This window comes from Nelumbo nucifera, chromosome 1, assembly GCF_055504915.1.
Source record: "Nelumbo nucifera cultivar China Antique chromosome 1, China Antique-T2T, whole genome shotgun sequence".
In the NCBI taxonomy this organism is placed as follows: Eukaryota; Viridiplantae; Streptophyta; class Magnoliopsida; order Proteales; family Nelumbonaceae; genus Nelumbo; species Nelumbo nucifera.
Window position 1 is genome coordinate 199,927,716 of NC_142649.1, and position 18,115 is coordinate 199,945,830.

General features: G+C 37.6%; 1 protein-coding gene across 2 annotated transcripts in view; it reads left to right on the forward strand.

Moving 5' to 3' along the window:
- Positions 1-11,062, forward strand: part of HUB1 (histone mono-ubiquitination 1) — a 30,117-nt gene extending 19,055 nt beyond the window's left edge. For both annotated transcript variants that reach the window (XM_010266084.3, XM_010266085.3), the window contains exons 12-19: positions 4,335-4,411; positions 5,055-5,249; positions 5,578-5,650; positions 5,740-5,826; positions 9,007-9,144; positions 9,218-9,420; positions 9,503-9,668; positions 10,253-11,062. In XM_010266084.3, coding sequence (XP_010264386.1) covers positions 4,335-4,411; positions 5,055-5,249; positions 5,578-5,650; positions 5,740-5,826; positions 9,007-9,144; positions 9,218-9,420; positions 9,503-9,668; positions 10,253-10,384 — 1,071 coding nt within the window. In that variant the 3' untranslated portion in view covers positions 10,385-11,062. The remainder of the gene's footprint in view (positions 1-4,334; positions 4,412-5,054; positions 5,250-5,577; positions 5,651-5,739; positions 5,827-9,006; positions 9,145-9,217; positions 9,421-9,502; positions 9,669-10,252) is intronic.
- The last annotated feature ends 7,053 nt before the right edge of the window (positions 11,063-18,115 follow it).

Below are 18,115 nucleotides of genomic sequence, written 5' to 3' on the forward strand. Positions count from 1 at the left end.
TGATCACCCACTCAGATGAATTCTCGGAATGTCCCAACATACCCAGGTTTTGACCCCCGCTAAGGATGTCACTGATTGGCATATCAAAGACAGCCCAATCCGACACCTAGTGCAATATCATAATCGAGTCTAGGGGTTAGGTGTAACTTTCCAGTTTTGCTCACTAATCACCAAGGTCCAGGGCAATATTGGAAATCTGGTCTGGTTCAGGGTTTCAAGTAAACCTACACTGCATGTACCTTGGGTCTCACCCTGGCAACTGAGACAGGTCACCCCAACACTTGGCGGCACACCAGTGTCAGCCTTAGCCGGATAAATCTCCCCAGACTTATCCAACGGCTGTGAACATTCTAAACTAACACGAGTCTCATTATGTGTCCAGTTTAAGGGTATTACACAGAAATACACCACAATAACATGAATCAAATATGTACTTTATTCATTTACAATAAATGTCATAATGTACATCAATTTGATTGGAGCTAAGGGCATACACTGTTTAACAAAAGTTATGTGGAGGCTTACATTCTAATGGCATCAGAATCTTACGATTTATGATATGATTCATGATGCCAAGGGTTTCAATTCAAATCTTATGATTTGATTGATAAATCTTACACTTTATATGATTTTTGCAATTTATTGTGGTTAAAATCATTTAGAATTAGTTCTACTTTGTCTTTTTTGTTTATATTTAGTTATGTCAAGGGACACTTGTTTTAATGCCCTTACTAGAAAATGAGTTATTTATGTTATATTAGACCATATATTGAATTTATTTTCCTTTATATATAGGTTAAAGAGACATTTTATGTGGATTGTTTGACTTTCAAGTCAAACTTGATTATTTCATCTTACGCTTTGATTTTAAGTGTTAAATTCTATTGTTTTAGGTACGTATATGGTAGATATGGATTTAAAATCACTTCTCCATATATATGTATAGCGTTTTAATGCATCTATTTTTAAGTTTTTTGACTTGGTAAGAAACAAATAATCTTATAGTTTACAATACGATTCAATTCAACTTTCTATATGATTTACTATACAATTATGATTTTTAAAACAGTCCCCAGCATGACGGCTCTAGCTTGGTCAATTATCCCTGCTGTCCTACTAGTGTTTCTTCATCATAAAAGATGATATGATTGTAATGTGCTTGATTCATTCCCCTGTAAGATTGTATTGTCTTGATATCCTTCAGAAGTGATGCAAACCGACCCCTCTCTTTCTATGCCTATCTATTTTGCAATGCAAAAAGGAAATTTGTGGACTGCCATGCTTGGTGAAAGGAACCACGGCAACATGGAGTGTGAAGATATTCAAAATTAGTTCTGTTATGAGCAGATTGAAGGAAAGGACCTTTAGGCTATTCTAAGATTTTCATTTCACAGGCAATTTCTTTGACAGGATTGTATAAAGGTTGTCCATTCAGTTATCACAGTAGACTGCTCCAGGGGACTCCAAATGGTGATGTCATAAATTGGTTTCTTATTGCTAGACCCTGATTGACTCATTATGAAGATTGCTCAGAAGATCACTCCATCTGCCTTCCTTTATTTTGATGTTTTGTCAACTTTCATGGGTTTAGGCTTGATCTTTGAGCATTTATGATGTGTTGAAAATGTGTATGTATTTTATTTTAAATTTCTTTTTCCTGGTTCAAAGGGTAAAATCTATTTCAAACTTCATCAGGGAGTTGTTGGTTCTAGTTAGAGGCCCAAGATCTTATATCCATTGGTGTTAGGGGGGAGCTGGTTGCTGCTAGTGGGGGTACTGCTAGTGCAGGATTGACTTCTTGATCTATTGCTTACACAACTGCTGCTAAGGCACTTGATCGGGCACGTGCACAATAATGGATGTAATACCTGGATATTTGATTTATTAGATGTGTAGGTTGAGAGGACCATTTTAGATACTCATCTATTCAGGGGAACTAAGATATCAGATCCATGCTGAACAACTTGTAATGCTCCTTTACATCCCTTTTTCTGTCTCTGATCTTTCCCATGTTGGATTTGTAATTTTTATTGCTTGTAGCTTGTTCTTTGTGTGTTGCTTTCTCTATTCCTCTCTAATTTGATCTCCCTGTTGTATGGGATCATGTTCCAAAGGCATTTCATTCCTTGTAGCTTGTAGCTTGTTCTTTGTGAGTTGTATGGGATCATGTTCCAAAGGCATTTCATTCCTTTTGTGGTATTGACTATGTCCTGTTTTTTGGGTTTGGGGGGAGATTGTGGATTGTTGGGTTGATTGGTTATCTCACCTGCTGGTTGGTTGATGATTCTTTAAGTAGGACTGCAAATGGTATCTGTTTGGCTAAATTTGAATTCAATCCAGTTAAGGGAGATCTGATTTCCTTATGTTTACAATTGGATTTGTATAATTATATCTAATTTAATATGATTATGTATGTATATATCTGTATATGTATATGTATATACTTATATATACCTAAAATTATATTGTATCTATTAGTAATATTAGTTTAAATTTTGTATTGTGATAGTCTTGTGTTCAAGTTCCATACAAATTATTTCAAGTCATTTTGTTCATGATATACAATGTCTAAGTAAATTTTGGTTCAGTTTATTAATGGTGTATGACAATGTAATCATTTTTAGTTAGTTATTAGTGCTATTCAATGTCTATTTTTCTGAATTTGGTTTGAATCTGGTATTATTGATTTGAATTTGGATATAGTCATATCCATTTTGATTCAATTTGTTTGCAGCCCTATCTTGAGGTATTCTCTATTATGTGGAATTTCAGCCCATTTTTAGCACTAGTTTCGATTTTTGACTCCCTTATCCATTACAATTTATTGGACCCAGGTAAGGGGGAGAAAGATGGAATCTAATAATAAATTGTCTTGTTTTCAAAATTAAGTTACTTAACAAAAAATGGACTCTGATGATTTACTTGAACACATATTTCTCAACCTTTAGGTTCACACCTTGCCACCTTGATACCAACTTGTAATCTCACTATGGATTTAGGGCTCTAGTTCTACTAGATCATTTTCGTGGATATTAGTTACTAGGGCTGTTCACGGGTCGGGTTGGGTCGGTTTACTGAGGTTTTTCCAACCGGCCCGACTTGGTCGGGTTACCTGAGATGGAAACCGAAACCGACCCAGTGTTGAGGAAAAACGACCTGGTCGGTTTGAGTCGGGTTGGGTTGGTTTGGGTCGGTTTCGGCTCTAAGTTCATCCATGCCCCCCATGGCCACTTAGTTTTCTGGAAATATATTTAAAACTGAAATATGTATTTTAGAAATATATATATATATATATATATATATATATATATATATATATATAAATATACATACAAATATATTGGAATATATATTTTCTGGAAATATATATCTGACATATTTCATAATAGATGTTTTTTAGATATAGATATTGGAATATATATTTTCAGATATTTTAGTTTTTAGTTAAGTAGGAACTAAGTCGGTTCGGTTCGGGTCAGTTTCGGTTTTCACACAAGAAAACCAAAACCGACCCAAACCATCGGTTTATGAATTTGTACAACCTGAAACCAACCGGTGCTGATGAAAACCCGACCGACTCGGGTTGGGGCGGTCCGGTTTGGTCGGGTTGGGCCTTCTTATGAACAGCCCTATTAGTTACCAAGGCCTCATTTGGCGTGTCTTTTCGCACGGGCTGTCGGCTATTTAGAAGCCTGATAGCCCGTATTTTGGTCTATTCCCGTTTGGTTGGGAAAAGATCTAGCCGCCAAAAGATGCCTCCCCGAAAAGACGCGTGAAGCCTGTTTTGGGCTATTTTCGGGAAGCTCCAAATGGAGTTTTTTGACTTTTTTCATTGTCTTTGCGCGAAAAGACGATTGGGAAGACGCGCCTTATCCAAATGGACTTCAGGCTGCTAAGATCTTAATGCAAAAGCTCACATCGTCTTTTGGTTGTCAGGTCTGCTGGAAGATCTTTCAAAAAAGACTTGCCAAACAGCACCCGAGTTTACTTCCATTCTTTCTTTGGGAGTGGTTACATCTGGAAGTTTAAATCTTTCATGACTTATCAGAAAAAAGTTTAAATCTTTCATGCATCTCAAAATAGGGTTCATGGAGACATCTTATTGTCTTTTTTTTTTATCAATGCTTAATTCTAATTCCTCTGAAGATAAATAATTATTTTGCAATTCTTTATCTTGCTTTCCTTCTCTGTGTTTGTTTTTTTTTCCTTGGATAAAATTTGGTGCTGTGCATGCTTTCTGATATGTTGAAACTAATTCTTTATCTTGGATAAAACTTTTTCCAAGATAAAATTTTGCTATTCTTTATCTTCCATTCTTACTTTGCATGCTTCAGGTCCATGATTTGGAGGAGAGCAGTCAAGAGTTGAAACTAATTCTAGAAATGTATAGACGTGAAACAACTGATTCCAGGTTTGTTTAGATCTTGTATCTACTAATAACTTTTCATCATTTTCTTTTGTGGAGGGGGTTACTTGTTGCATAATCCTTTTCATTAGCTCTTTTGATGCTTTGGTTATTGTTTTTTGGTGGTTTGGAATTTTGTGCTTTTATTGTTATCACTTTCGTTTGCTTTATACTTTTGAATAAATTTCTGATATGTTTATGTGAATTACTGTTGGATCCTCCCATGTGCAAGGCTTTTTAGAAGTTGAGCTTTCTACCAGGTGATAGGCTGAATGGCCTATGCATACATGGGCAAGCATGCATTTCACATTTGCATGTCTACACACACAAAATCCTAGATGTGTAACAAATAACATGTGCATGTATAAAACCTTTATCTGGTTTTCTATTTTATCTTTCATCATGCACAGCAATACACTTTCACTTCCCTACTGACCTATTATCCTCAAAATAAATAAAAATAAATACACACGCACACACATTCACATACACCCACATCAACATTCAAAGATGAGGAATCACAAAGAAAGAAGAGAAAGATAACCCAAAAAAGTTAATTGTTACTCCAACTCTTGAAGTTGGTTGATTAGAATGATAAATCTTCTTATGTGATAATTGATTAAAAATTTTATCTTATCTCTGATCCCAGGGATGTTATAGAGGCTAGGGATTTGGAATACAAGGCATGGGCACAAGTTCAAAGTCTTAAATCTTCTCTTGATGAGCACAGCTTGGAGATGCGTGTTAAAGCAGCAAATGAATCTGAAGCAATATCTCAACAGAGGCTGGCAACAGCAGAAGCTGAGATTGCTGACTTGAGACAGAAATTGGAAGCCTCTGGGAGGTAATATTATTTTGCATATCACTTAATTATTTCATGACTATTGTGAAATAAATAATTATCTCAGGGTCTTTGTACAGCTTTGCTTTAGGACTCTTGACTCATGATGCTAATTGATTTTAATGGTGCACTATCTTCCAAAATTCACTCTGTTTCCAACTATCTTCTAACTTTGATGTTTGTTTGTCTTGATGACTTTGAAGTCTTAGTGTCTATTTTATGTGATGTTAGTTTTGTCTATATTGGCATTTTGTAATTATTGCATATTAGCAATAGACAAAGAACTTTTCTCTATGAAGAATCATTTATCTTTTCTTTCTTGTTCATTCAGGGAAATTTCTAAACTATCAGAGGCACTGAAATCTAAACACGAGGAAGGTGAAGCCTATTTATCAGAGATAGAGGTTGGTCTCTTTTGTTTTTACTAGATTTGAGTTGTATGCTGTAAATTTGAGAATGTGGAGCAGAACTGATACTGTGGTTTTCCATGTAGACAATTGGACAGGCATATGAAGATATGCATAATCAAAACCAACATCTTTTGCAACAGATCACAGAGAGGGATGACTACAACATCAAGGTCATAGCTTTTTTCTTCCATGTCCCTTCATCTATCTATGCAACTATGTTCATTTTATTTTTTAGCAAAAATTGTTTGCCATGATGAAAAGGGAATATGAGCATTTTATTCTTAGGGTTCAAGTTCTATTTGTTTTTCCTCTTCACCTTTATGTTAACATGGTTTCTACGATATAATTGTTTCATGACAGTTGTAAATCAAATTAATCTCATTATAATGCACACTCAGAAAAAAAGTATTTATGTTGATGTGGCAATTCTATTATAATTTTTGCTGATGTGGAAATTCTAGAAACAAATGAAAACAAAAACATTGATGCTATAGAAGTATAGAACGCCCCTTTAGTTGCTAAGAGGCATTTTAAAAAAACTCAAAGGTTGCACCAAATGAAATTTAACCTCTGAAAAGTCATGTTCTCAGAGCTTAGAGATTCATTAAGTTCAAACAGGCACCCCTTTATCTCCTCTAAAAACCTTTGTAGCTACCACAATCCACGGTATCAACATCTAGATATGTGAATTCAACCCCAAGATGAGATAACTTAGTTTAATCAAATTCTAAACTCCCAATAGGTCCAGTTTATAAAGAAGTAACTTCTCCTTCCTAGTCTCTTATAGAAGTAAGAACCTCCCAGCTCCCTCTCCTGACTTTCCCTCTCAGCTAAAAGTTAGGAATTTGGTATCCAACTCTGGGGTACCTCTATCCTCATTGATAATTTTTTTTTTTTGATCAATAACACTTTCATTCAATCATCAATAGAAGATTTACAAGAGGAAGACAAACACACTTATCTTCCAAGAGCAGCAGAGAACCTCAAGAAAAGGAGAAAAAGAAAAAGAAAAAAAACACTAAAGTTACAGCTTAGCCCAAAACAGTGAATCCCTTTGTGCCCCTTGTTTAGCTAAACTGTCAGCTAGGGAATTTGTCGATCTTTTAACCCAACATGTCTTAACTTCCATCTCTTGCACCAGCCACTTGAATTTCCTCCTCTCATTATTGTACTTCCATAAACCATTGTGCTCTTTAATCAGCCACCCTATCACCACCTCTGAATCCCCTTCAATTAAGAGTTTCTTGATGTTCAATTCCTTTGCTTTCTGGACTCCTTCCATAACTGCAAAATCCTCATTGATAATCTGACAACATAAATTTGACTCTATACTTTAATGTTTTCCTTGAAGTGCCTTCCTATTGATAATTTGAAGATTTGGTACAATTACTGGCCTCAGATTGCAATCAATACGGGAGAAATAAATTCAAGGTTATAGGAGACAGATTGATCAAAAAAAGGGTTATAGGAGACAGACATCAGTGGTGTGTTTTTGTTAAAGTTGTTTTGTAACTCCTTGTTAGGCCCTTCAATGGACCTTTTCCTTTGGAAATGGAGGTGGATGAAGCACATGTGCCTGCAAAATTATCTTTCCTCATGGACTTCAGCCATTGATAAAATTCTCATGTTTAGGGGAGGGCCATTGAAAGTAGGTATTGCCTTTATGGTTCTGAAGTTGATTATTTGTTATCCATGCTTTTACACACTTGCATTCTATTTGGTTGCAAAGAAACTAATAGAAAAGAAACGAAAATAAAATAAATAGAAAAAGAAATAAAATAAATGAAGATTTTCTTTTGGAGTCAGTGGGGTCAGTTTTGCTTCCTCTCACTCTCCATCTGCTTTCTCCACCTTTTGAGAGAATAAAAAGAGATCAAAGAGAATCTATCTACCTATTTGTTTTTTAACTTTCTTCTTTTTTTCAACTTGGTTTTTCTTTTCTTCCAAACTAAAGATAGTATCTTTTAATTTTTCGTCCATTACCTTTGAAACCAAATGCAGTGTTAGTGTATGGTCCCACTTTTTGCAGCTGTTTTTGATTAAGTTGTTACTGGCCAAGGACATTCTTGTGTTGTTCTGATGGCCAGTTAGAGGTTTCACAGCTATTTTGTGTAAACTTCAAAATGGATGTTGTGTCTATATTTGTCACTTCAATTTTTAGTGCAAAGTGCATGTTCGACTGCCAGGTTGTCTCCTTGCTATGTTCATGTAACACGGTTTCATGGCTGGACGAGCAATCTTTTGGAATCTCTTTCCACTTCTTTGTGCTGGATGATATGGAAGGAAAGGAAAGCTTATATTTTTTATTTTAAAGGATCCAATCCTAATCCTTCAAAGGGAAGATGGTTTGCTGGGTTTTGATCCCTAAGGATTGACCATGTATGATTTTTGTAATGTACATTTTAGTAATACAGTTACACCATTATCAAAATAAACATGTAAAGTTACACCCTCTTTTCCATTTAAAAGATTTCATGTCATTTGATTTTCACAAAATAGTGACGCCAGATGTGTGTTTGACACATTCTGAAGCTTCTATGTCGAGTATAGTGTATATATGGATGGTATTGTTTTTTCAGTTACTATCGTATTATATATTGACTTACTCTCATCAGAGGCTGCACCCAAGCATAGCCTGCCATTTATGAAAGCCAGATTCCACTTGTGGTTGAGAGACAAGTCATGTGGGCTCCAGAGAGTTGGATAAAGGAGGTCAGAGGGACTAAATCCTTGGTTGACAATTTGATCCATTGTTCATCTGGGTCTTGAATTCTAATAATATGATAGCTGATGGACTCACAAAGGCAAGGGTTTGGAAGGTGATTTGCATTGGTTGGCCAAGACTTGGGGGTGTTAATGTGACAATTTGAATCATTTGATCCATTGTTCATTTGGGTCTTGAATTCTAATAATATGGTAGCTGATGGACTCACAAAGGCAAGGGCTTGGAAGGTGATTTGCATTGGTTGGCTGAGACTTAAGGGTGTTAATGTCCCTTTTTTTTTCCTCCCGTAATCACTCTATTTGTAGCTTTCTGTTTGTGTGTATCTCTGTTCAGTACCTTGTTCTCATACATAGACTATTATTATTGTGAAACTGGTATTCATGCTTTACTGAGACTTTTCTTGGTGATTTTATTTCACTATACATTAAAACTTCTATTATACATATTTTGATTGTAAGAATGTGTTTGTGGGGAATTGTTTGCTAATGGATGCAGAGGCAATGCTATACGCACACCAGCATGCTGCATGATGTTCAACTTATATTTTTCATGAGTTTTCTAGATTGGTCTTTCTGAAAACTTTTTCTTACCATCATGTAATTAACTCTGTCTATCCATGTTTCAGCTTGTTTTAGAGGGCGTAAAGGCAAGACAGCTGCAAGATGTGTTGCTTGTGGAAAAACAAATCATGGAGAGGGAGTTGCAACAAACTAATATGTCATTGGATTTGTATGATGTGAAAGCTGCACGGATTGAAGATCAGGTATTTAACAGCTTCAGTCTGATAGCAAAATTAGCCCAGTTTGTGAATTCTGAGTTAACTACTTGCTTTGCAGCTCAAAATATTCTCAGAGCATGTTGAGAAACTTGCAGAAGATCGCTGTCAGAGTTTATCTACTTTGGAGAACACCCAAAAGAAACTTGCAGATGTGAAGAGAGAATCTCAACAGCTAAAGGAGTCATTGGAGGAATCACAGTCCAAGGTAGAGATGAGACGTGTGAATGTTGCAGAACTGCAGGTAGAACTTGAGATAGAGAGGTAATGAATCATGCAATCCACCTCCCTTTCATTTATTACAAATTTAGTGTGTGGGACTTACATGTTTTCCTATCTATATCAGGTTTGATAAGAAAAGAATAGAGGAAGAGTTGGAAGTCATGACAAGGAAAGCTACACGTCTGAGTTCACAGACTGAGGGGTCATCAGTCCTTGAAAAGCTTCAGCAGGAAGTAAGAGAATATAAGGAAATACTCAAGTGTAGTATCTGTCATGATAGGCCAAAGGAGGTAAAGATCTGGCTTCAATCTTTAATAAGTAAACTGTTATGTTACATGGGATAGTTTTCAATGTTTATGATGCATGCCACTATTTCCCTGTTATATATATGGGATGGTCTCCAGTAGTCCAGTGTTCGCTGCATGCATTTAAGAATTGTCATGCATGTGCACTAGAAGTTCATGTATGTCTACAAGCTACAATAGAAGGGAGAATATCAACAAGCCTAATTCATTCCTTGTGCAACAGACAGCCATAACAACTTAGACCGAGTTTTTCTGCTTGGAACAGTTATGACATGTCCTTGCATCGAAGTCTTAGGGGGCATTTTTATAAGAGCCTTAAGTAGCTGGACTTATTACGGAATCTTTCAGTGAATAAATTATTAAGTAGATTATGAGCTCCTTAATGGCTGAAATTGAAATTGGGTTAATTACTATATGCTCAAATACTTTATTATTTAATTATTTCATCCACCAAAAATACTAATCAACAAATTGTTCAGTAAAACTACTTCATTGATGGCCCCTTGTAGTTCTGCTCTTGCTTTTTAGAACATTTGAGGCTTGTGCTTATACCTCTTGTTGGCCCGTAGGTTGTCATCACTAAATGCTATCACCTGTTCTGCAACACCTGCGTCCAACGAATACTTGAAACTCGCCAGAGGAAGTGTTCAGTATGTGCTGTGAGTTTTGGCCCTAATGATGTGAAAGCTGTCTACATATAACTGATATGAGAAGAAAATGCGTTAGTTGAGAAACATATCCACCGTGCCTTTTCTCACGCACACAACTTCCAAGAATGAGTCTGGCTTGCTTCTACGTCAGCAGTTGTATGGATATATAGCTGGGAATTCTGTAAAGAAAAATGGAGGGGAAAATGTAATGAGGAATTACTTGGAGGCTTTTTCTGCTTCCTCTTGCACCTATAGCGAGCTAGCTCATATGTGCAGGTTCTGGTTTTAGGGTGTGCTTTCCCATCAGCTTCTTGAGTTTTACCATATATGTGTAAAGTTTGGCTTCCTCATTTAACTGCTTGGAGCTTTTGGAATGTCTCAATTGATTATTTGCAGATCCACCAGATTGAGCCTGCCATTTTCCGAAGATATCATGGAGGTTGAGTGGTCGGTAAATAAAAATTTCGTTACAGTGCTCAACCAAATGCTTTCTACTGTGTTTCTTGCAAATTGCTTGGGAATGGCATTGTTGATTGTTGTATCTCAATGCAGAGGTCTAGCTCCATTTGGTTGGATGAAATTGAGTTTATAATTTTGGCAGTTATGGGGACATGCTAATTAATTCATTTTTATGTACCAATAATCTTTCCAATCAGATGCTGCCCCCGAAGTGTACCCCTGAACCGGCCGAGATTTTATACAAATTGTTCTAAGAGATCTTTTTTTTCCCCTCGTTCTTGTGTTTTTATGTTTTTCATTTTTTTTTATTGTTCATCCTGTATGCTTCTAGTGTATCAGTTGTTGCATCCACTTATTTGTTCAAGTTTATTGTCTTGAGAGTTTCGAGGCTTTGCAATTTATAAGGTTCTTCTCAGTTCTCACTTTTATTTTTTCTTGAGTTTCATCCACGTATTTTACATCCTATCCGCTTCATAAATTGTTGCATATGGGTCTAGCCATTTTTGGTGTTGAGGGAACGGGCGGATCGGTTGATGGAATGCACGTTCTAGGAACTTTTTTTTTCCGTTACAATTAAGAGATGATTCATTAAAAATGGGAAGCACTTTCTAGCGTGTAAATACAGATCTCTAAATGTATTTAGGTAGTAATCTTTATTTTAATTCTCGAGGTGTTTTCTCATGGAAATACAATAATGGATCTATTAATATTCAAATGTATAGATTTAATATTTTTTTCTAATTTTTTGCCCAAGCTTTTGTAAGGGGTTTAAAACACACGTCACTACCTAGAATTTATGGATCAAAGTTATCAAACTCTTGACAAGCTCGATACTCAATTTCCATGTATTGACCATGTCAAAGCATCAATATTTAGAATGGACATTGCCCTTTAAAAGTTGACTTTAACCAAGACTCCTTGTATTTCAATATTCATTGTATGATAATGTATGATATATAGGGATATTTTGAACCAATGTCAATGTTTTTGAATTGTTGTTGACTCAGATGATTGGACTGTTTAGTCCAAAAAGTGTCCTGGCAACTGATTCCATTTCACCCTTGACCCGTTCTTAGGCCAAAACCTGTTGACTTGGTCAAAGAAATGCTTACCCAGGTGGGTGAACTGTAGACCTGTTTGACTTGGACAGTGGTTCATGGGTATAGTAGAGAGAGAAGAACTGATGTAGCGCAATCTGATTGCCCCCAACTGGAGGTGGTCTGGCTTCTAGTAGACAATAGATTCAGTTGATCTGCAAAAAGCGAATCAGAGAACTCGGGGTTGTTTACTCGGCGAGGTCGCTTCGATGCTTAAGTCAGTACTAGGTTGCGAGCTGATGATAGCTTAGAATGCAAGAGAGCTAGAGAGCAGAGATTATGCATACCTTTCACCCTTGGGGGGTGGAGCCTTTATATAGTAGAGCCTTCGCGGGTTTCGCAGAGTGGTTCCGGGATCCTCATTACAATGAGGTCCGTTTCCGCGTTAATTGGGGATAACGTTGCCAACTGGTAAGATTCATCACTTCTGCTCGAATCGGACGGGGGAGATAATGTTAGCTGTTACGAGGCGTGATCCTGTAAGGTGTTGAATTTGGTGGCGAGATTTTTGGGGTTGCCATGCAGTGGTCGGTCAATTTTACCCGAGCTAGTGCCCTTTGGATCCGACCTGGTATGAATGCCGAAGTGCCTTGGGACCAAGGTGGTCTTGATGCGATCGTGCCCCGAGGTGAACTTGTCTCGAGGTGGGCTTGCCCCGAGGTGGTTTGGTTATCCGAGCTCGATTTGTTGCAGACTTGGTGCGTAGGACTGAGCTGTCATCCTGCTAATTAGATTGTGTCCATGTGTCCCCCTATTACTAGGTCAGGCCAAATCACCCTACATCAATTGCCCCCCACTCCCCGAGCCAGGGGCCCTGACCCAGTGCGGGGAGTTCATGACGAGCCAAGTGGATTTGGTCCGAGGTCCATGTAGCTAGCTAGATGAATCACGAGTTGGACTTGTTCGGCTTCCCGGCTCAACCAGGAAAAACCCAGGTCACGTCTGGCCTACGCGTGGACGTCACACGATCTATAAACTCCGCGGACATAAAAAAACGCGCTAAACCAATTTTATCCTTGGGGGTTGCGCAACCAGTTTTCCTGGGAGCCGTTGGATTGCTTTGATCTTGACCGTTATTTTTTGGACATAGCGGCTATAAATAGGGGGTCCGTGACTCATTTTTCTCGCCACAAATTCTGTGATTGAGCTCTCCTGAGGTCGTGTCAGAGTCTTTCAGCTCGCTTTCTCTTTGTGTTCCGTGGTCGTCCTTCTTTTTGGTGAGTTTGTGTTTTCCTTCGTTTGCTTCTCCTTTGCTTTTTAATCATGTCTAGTTCTAGCGTAGATAGGCTTTTAGGTAGCTGTAGTGAGGTTGAGGGTGTCGTGGTGCAATCCGCGGCCCTTGTTGGGGAGGTCAACTCGCCACAGGGTGACTCCCCTCTTCAGTCTTTAGAGGAAACTTCCATTCCTGAAGTTGAGCCATCTCGGCTCGGGGAGACTGAGGTTCGGGAAGAGGGACCGTCCTCTAGAACGGAGGCCCCATCTTCTTCTTGGGGTTGGGACCTAGATGACTTCGGTCCGTCTACTTTGACCTCGGATAGGCTAATGTACCTAGTAGCTCGCTATCGTCTTCCCGATAGCTTAGTCTTTAGTCTTCCTCTAGGTCAATATCCTTGGGCTCATGATCACCATGAGCTTGCGGTCTTTGACGAACAGCTCGCGGCCGGGCTGCGCTTCCCGCTTCACCCCTTCATCATAGAGGTAGTTAAGTTTTTTAACATCACCATCGACCAACTACACCCGAACTCTATCCGGAATATAGTTGGTACTATCTTTTTGGTCCACAAATATAATCAGCCTCTGTCCCTAGATACCTTTAGCTCAATCTGTGCGATCAAGTGAAATTATGCTTGTCTGCACGGGGACGTCAGACAAAGCTATTACATCTCACCTCGGCCTGGGTTCAAAATCCTGTTTGGCTGCCCGAACAAGGTTTCGGCCTGGAAGAGGAGGTACTTTATTGTCCAAAATCTTGAAGGGTGGTCTTTTCCAACTCACTGGAGGGTGGTTATCAAGGATCCCGGGGTGAGCTTAGATGCAGAAACTAGGGCAGTTATCAACTCGTGGAGGGACCTCAACCTCGAAATGAAAGATTTCTTGGCCGAGGAGAAGCTTGTGCGAGTTGGTCTGAGCCCTCCTGGTAGGTTTCCATCTTGGTTTTTTACTTTAATGTTCTCTTTAATTCGCGACTAACCTTTTGCTCTTGTAGTTACCATGCCGGAGGTCAATGCCAAGGACCTTCTCAAGAGCGTCCAGAGAGGGAAAAAGAGGAATGCTTTGAAGAAGCCTCGCCGGGAGGCCAGTCCTTCAACCCCTTCCTCATCCGAAGTCCTTGCCGTGGAGCCGATCTCTACCGAGCTCCCCGAGGAGGAGGTCCGTCCTCAACCCCCCGTAGTGGACCTGGATGATGACCAGGAGGAGGATGCTCAGCCTCATGAACCGGGGAGCACTTCTGTACCCGAGCAGAAAAGCGTCCAACCTCACAGGCCGGAGAGCGCTTCTGCATCGAGGCCCAACTCCTCCAAGGAGAGCATAATGACTCTTCGGCTCAGAATGCGCAAGAGCAGGGATGCCATCTTTCCTGACGAGGTCGTGGAGTGGGCTGACATGTCTACAACCATGCTCGGAAGCCGAGCTGCCGTTTGTTAACCCCCAAGTCAGCAGTTTGTTAACCAAATCAATGGTTTTTGGCCGAAAGGATGGTTCTGGGGTAAAATGAAACCGGTTAGGTCACCGGTAAAATGGTTTTACAACCATCTAGTCCGGTTTTGAAAACCATGATTCTGTATGTATTTGTACTGTACATATTTGTATTTGTACTCCAAAAGTACAAGTACAAATACATATTTGTATTGGTACTTTTACAGGTTAGGTCACCGGTAAAAGTACAAATACAAATATGTACAGTGCAAATACAGGTTTAGAAATATAAAATACAAGATTTTGCACTATACATATTTGTATTTACACTCTTTCCAAATTGAAATTAGTGCAAATGCAAATATATAGAGTGCAAAACCTTGCATTTTGTATTATTTTGTATGTATTTATACCAACATATTTGTATTTGTACTCTTCCCAAAAGCTTAGGCTGTGTTTGGTTGTAATGCAATGCACTAGTACAAATGCATGGGAGTGCAAATGTAAAAAATGCAAATTCTTGTTTAATTTTGTTTTGGGTTTTACTTTATTCTGCTTCATGTCAATTTACTTTATTTGTACTACAGTCAAACAAAATAAGCTAAAATTTGAAACAAAAATAGGTCAGAATTTACACTCAAATCATTTGCATTGCCATGATTTTGCACTAGTGCAAATTTATTTGCATTGCAACTAAATACAGCCTTATGTTCAGTTTGGAAGGAGTACAAATGCAAATATATAGAGTACAAAACCTTGTATTTTGTATTATTTTGTATGTATTTGCACTGTACATATTTGTATTTATACTCTTTATCAAGGCCTCATTTGGTTCGCAGGAATAGGGGTCCAGAATCGGAATTGGAATAGACTATTTCGATTCCAATTGTTTGGTTGGGTGGAATCGGAATCCCAATCCCATTCCCATTCCTGCTGGAATGGCATTCCCCCATTTGAAGGAATGACCATTCCCTGCCCCTCCCTTGGGAATGAAATCTCATTCCTGCTGATTCCAATTCTTATTCCTATTCCTGTCTGAACCAAGTAGATTATGGTAATAAACCCAATTCTAAAGAATTCAAATTCTGATTCTGACTATAAACCAAAGGGACCCTACAAATTTTTCCATCCTCTCATTTATCTTTAAGCTGCATTTGTTTTAAGTGTAAATTCAAATTTACACTGGAGATATGGTTAAACTACTAATTTTCTTTTCTGGATACAACGCAATGATGTTTGTTGAAGATTCATTCCATTTTGATGGGCCCAACAGAAAAGATGGGACCCATGGAAGGAGCATGGTACGAAACACAAATAGGCACGCATGATGCATGGGCATACTTTATGCGACGGGCCAATTAAGAATTGCACAAAGTGATTTAGGCCCATCTCCTTTTTTTAAAGGGCTCAACCTGAAACAAAAAAGTACATAGTTGAAAAGACAGAAGCATCGTTTTTTTTTGCTTTATAATTACATGCACTGGCTCCTTTTGTCTATTAGTTGCAATTAATATATGATGTTTGTACAGAGACCACTACCAATCTACCATGCATTTCTTTTTCTTTTGCTTTAAAGTTAGGAACATTGGGAAAAGCTTTTGACCAATAAGCTTCACCCGTGTGATCTGCTTAACCTTAAAGATTCTTATGGGCTAGGTGTGTCTGTTATTAGGCATGAACCAAATCAATTGTCTTCAGCCAGTCAAATCATGAGACTTTTCATGGTTTTGTGCTAATAGAATTACATATTAATTATCAATTTGCAATGACACAGATGCTTCTATTGGTGCTTAATTTCCTTCTTAACAACAAAATTCAATGTTCTGAAACACTGAACAGACTAAATGGTTAATTGAGCTATATTTGATTTGATAGAAAATAAGAGAAAAATACAAAGTTAAGGGGAAGTTATTAAGGAATTTTATTTTCTATCAAGCCAAACACAACCTTACAAAAACAATGACTTGGTTTTTGCAGTAATGATAATTGAACCACAGGCTCAGTTTGAAAGGAGTATAAATACAGATATATGCAGAGTGCAAAACTTTGAACTTTGTATTATCTATGTATTTATACTGTACATATTTGTGTTTGTACTTTTTCCAAACTGAGCCACAGGGATAATTTGGAATTCCCACAATTAGACAAATTTCTGGTTCAATTTCAAATTTGGTTTTTAAAATTCTGGTAAGTCTCCATGAATTTTGCCTGTAATTACATATTCTCCCTTGGAATTTGTTTTCCATAATGATATTAACTTTAAAATAAAATAAAATGACAAAATACTGTTTATTTATTCTTAGATAGTTCTAAACAAAGCCATTAAATATATTAATTCCTAAACTAAAAATTTTATGCTATTGTAACTTCTAATGGTTAGAAAAAAAAATTATGTTAATGTCAAGTTTATATGACAAATTGAAACATACTTATACATGTAAGTTTTTTTAATAATAATATATAATATTTTCTCAAAGCAAAATAAGGCCGCATAGAAACTAGAAAGTAATTGTTAATTTATTTGGCATGTTTATTGGTTTATTGGGCAAACGAATCCTCAAATTAATCAAAATAAATTTTGAATCAGTTTAGGTTTTGAATGGGAGATTTTGAAAAAAAGATTCAACTTATTTGGTGCATATGTAGATAAAGCAAGTTATGTGGAGGAATTTGTTATTCTTGGTGAAGTTTAGGGAAGCAAAATTGCCACTGGTTAACTTTCCTCAGTTCCTTCATTCACCAATTTTGTTGAATTACAACTAGTTTTGAATGGGTTTGATTTTTGTAGGGGTGATCAGAGATGCTGAAACCAAATTTTTTATTGGGCGCAGATGTAAGTTTGGTCCGTGCAACCTGATCCAGTCCAATGTGAGTCCATTACAAATGGACCTGGTCCAATCCAATCCAATGAATAATTTGCACCATTTTGGACTAGTCCAATTCAATGTTCGGACCATCTAATTTGTTCAAATTCATTTTAATTTAGATTGGTTTCAACCCAAATCCGGTCCATTGATACCTATATTCTTATCTTATATCAATGGATTGGATATTGCTTAATCCAACCAAATCCAATATAAATTTATTATAAATGGACCAGGTCTAGTCCAATCTAATAAATATTTTGGACCGGATTGATCCAATGCACTATGTCTTTTTGGTCCATTCATTCCGTCGAAATTGATTTTGGACTGGATGGGGTCCATTAACGCCCTTAGATGTAAACAATTAAAGTGTAGGGAATGATTTGTAATTATAGGCAACATATGGAGACAAAGTGAAATTTGCCCTTTTTATGATGAAAACTGGTTGCTAGGTCCCCTTGTTTTGTTTTATTGGTTGAATTTTAATTTATATTATCATCACCATCGTCATCACCATCAATCAATCATCATCATTCTCATCAACGTCCTTGAATCTCGGTGAGTCTGTGAGCGCTGGATAATATTTGTTTATATTAACTTGGCTCATCTCTCATTTCCATTTTTTTGTATATATATATAGTATTAAAGGTGTAAATTGAGTCATGCCACTTGTGGCCTGGCATTGTCCGACCTGAGTTTGGGCCGGCCCGACTCAGTTGTATGTG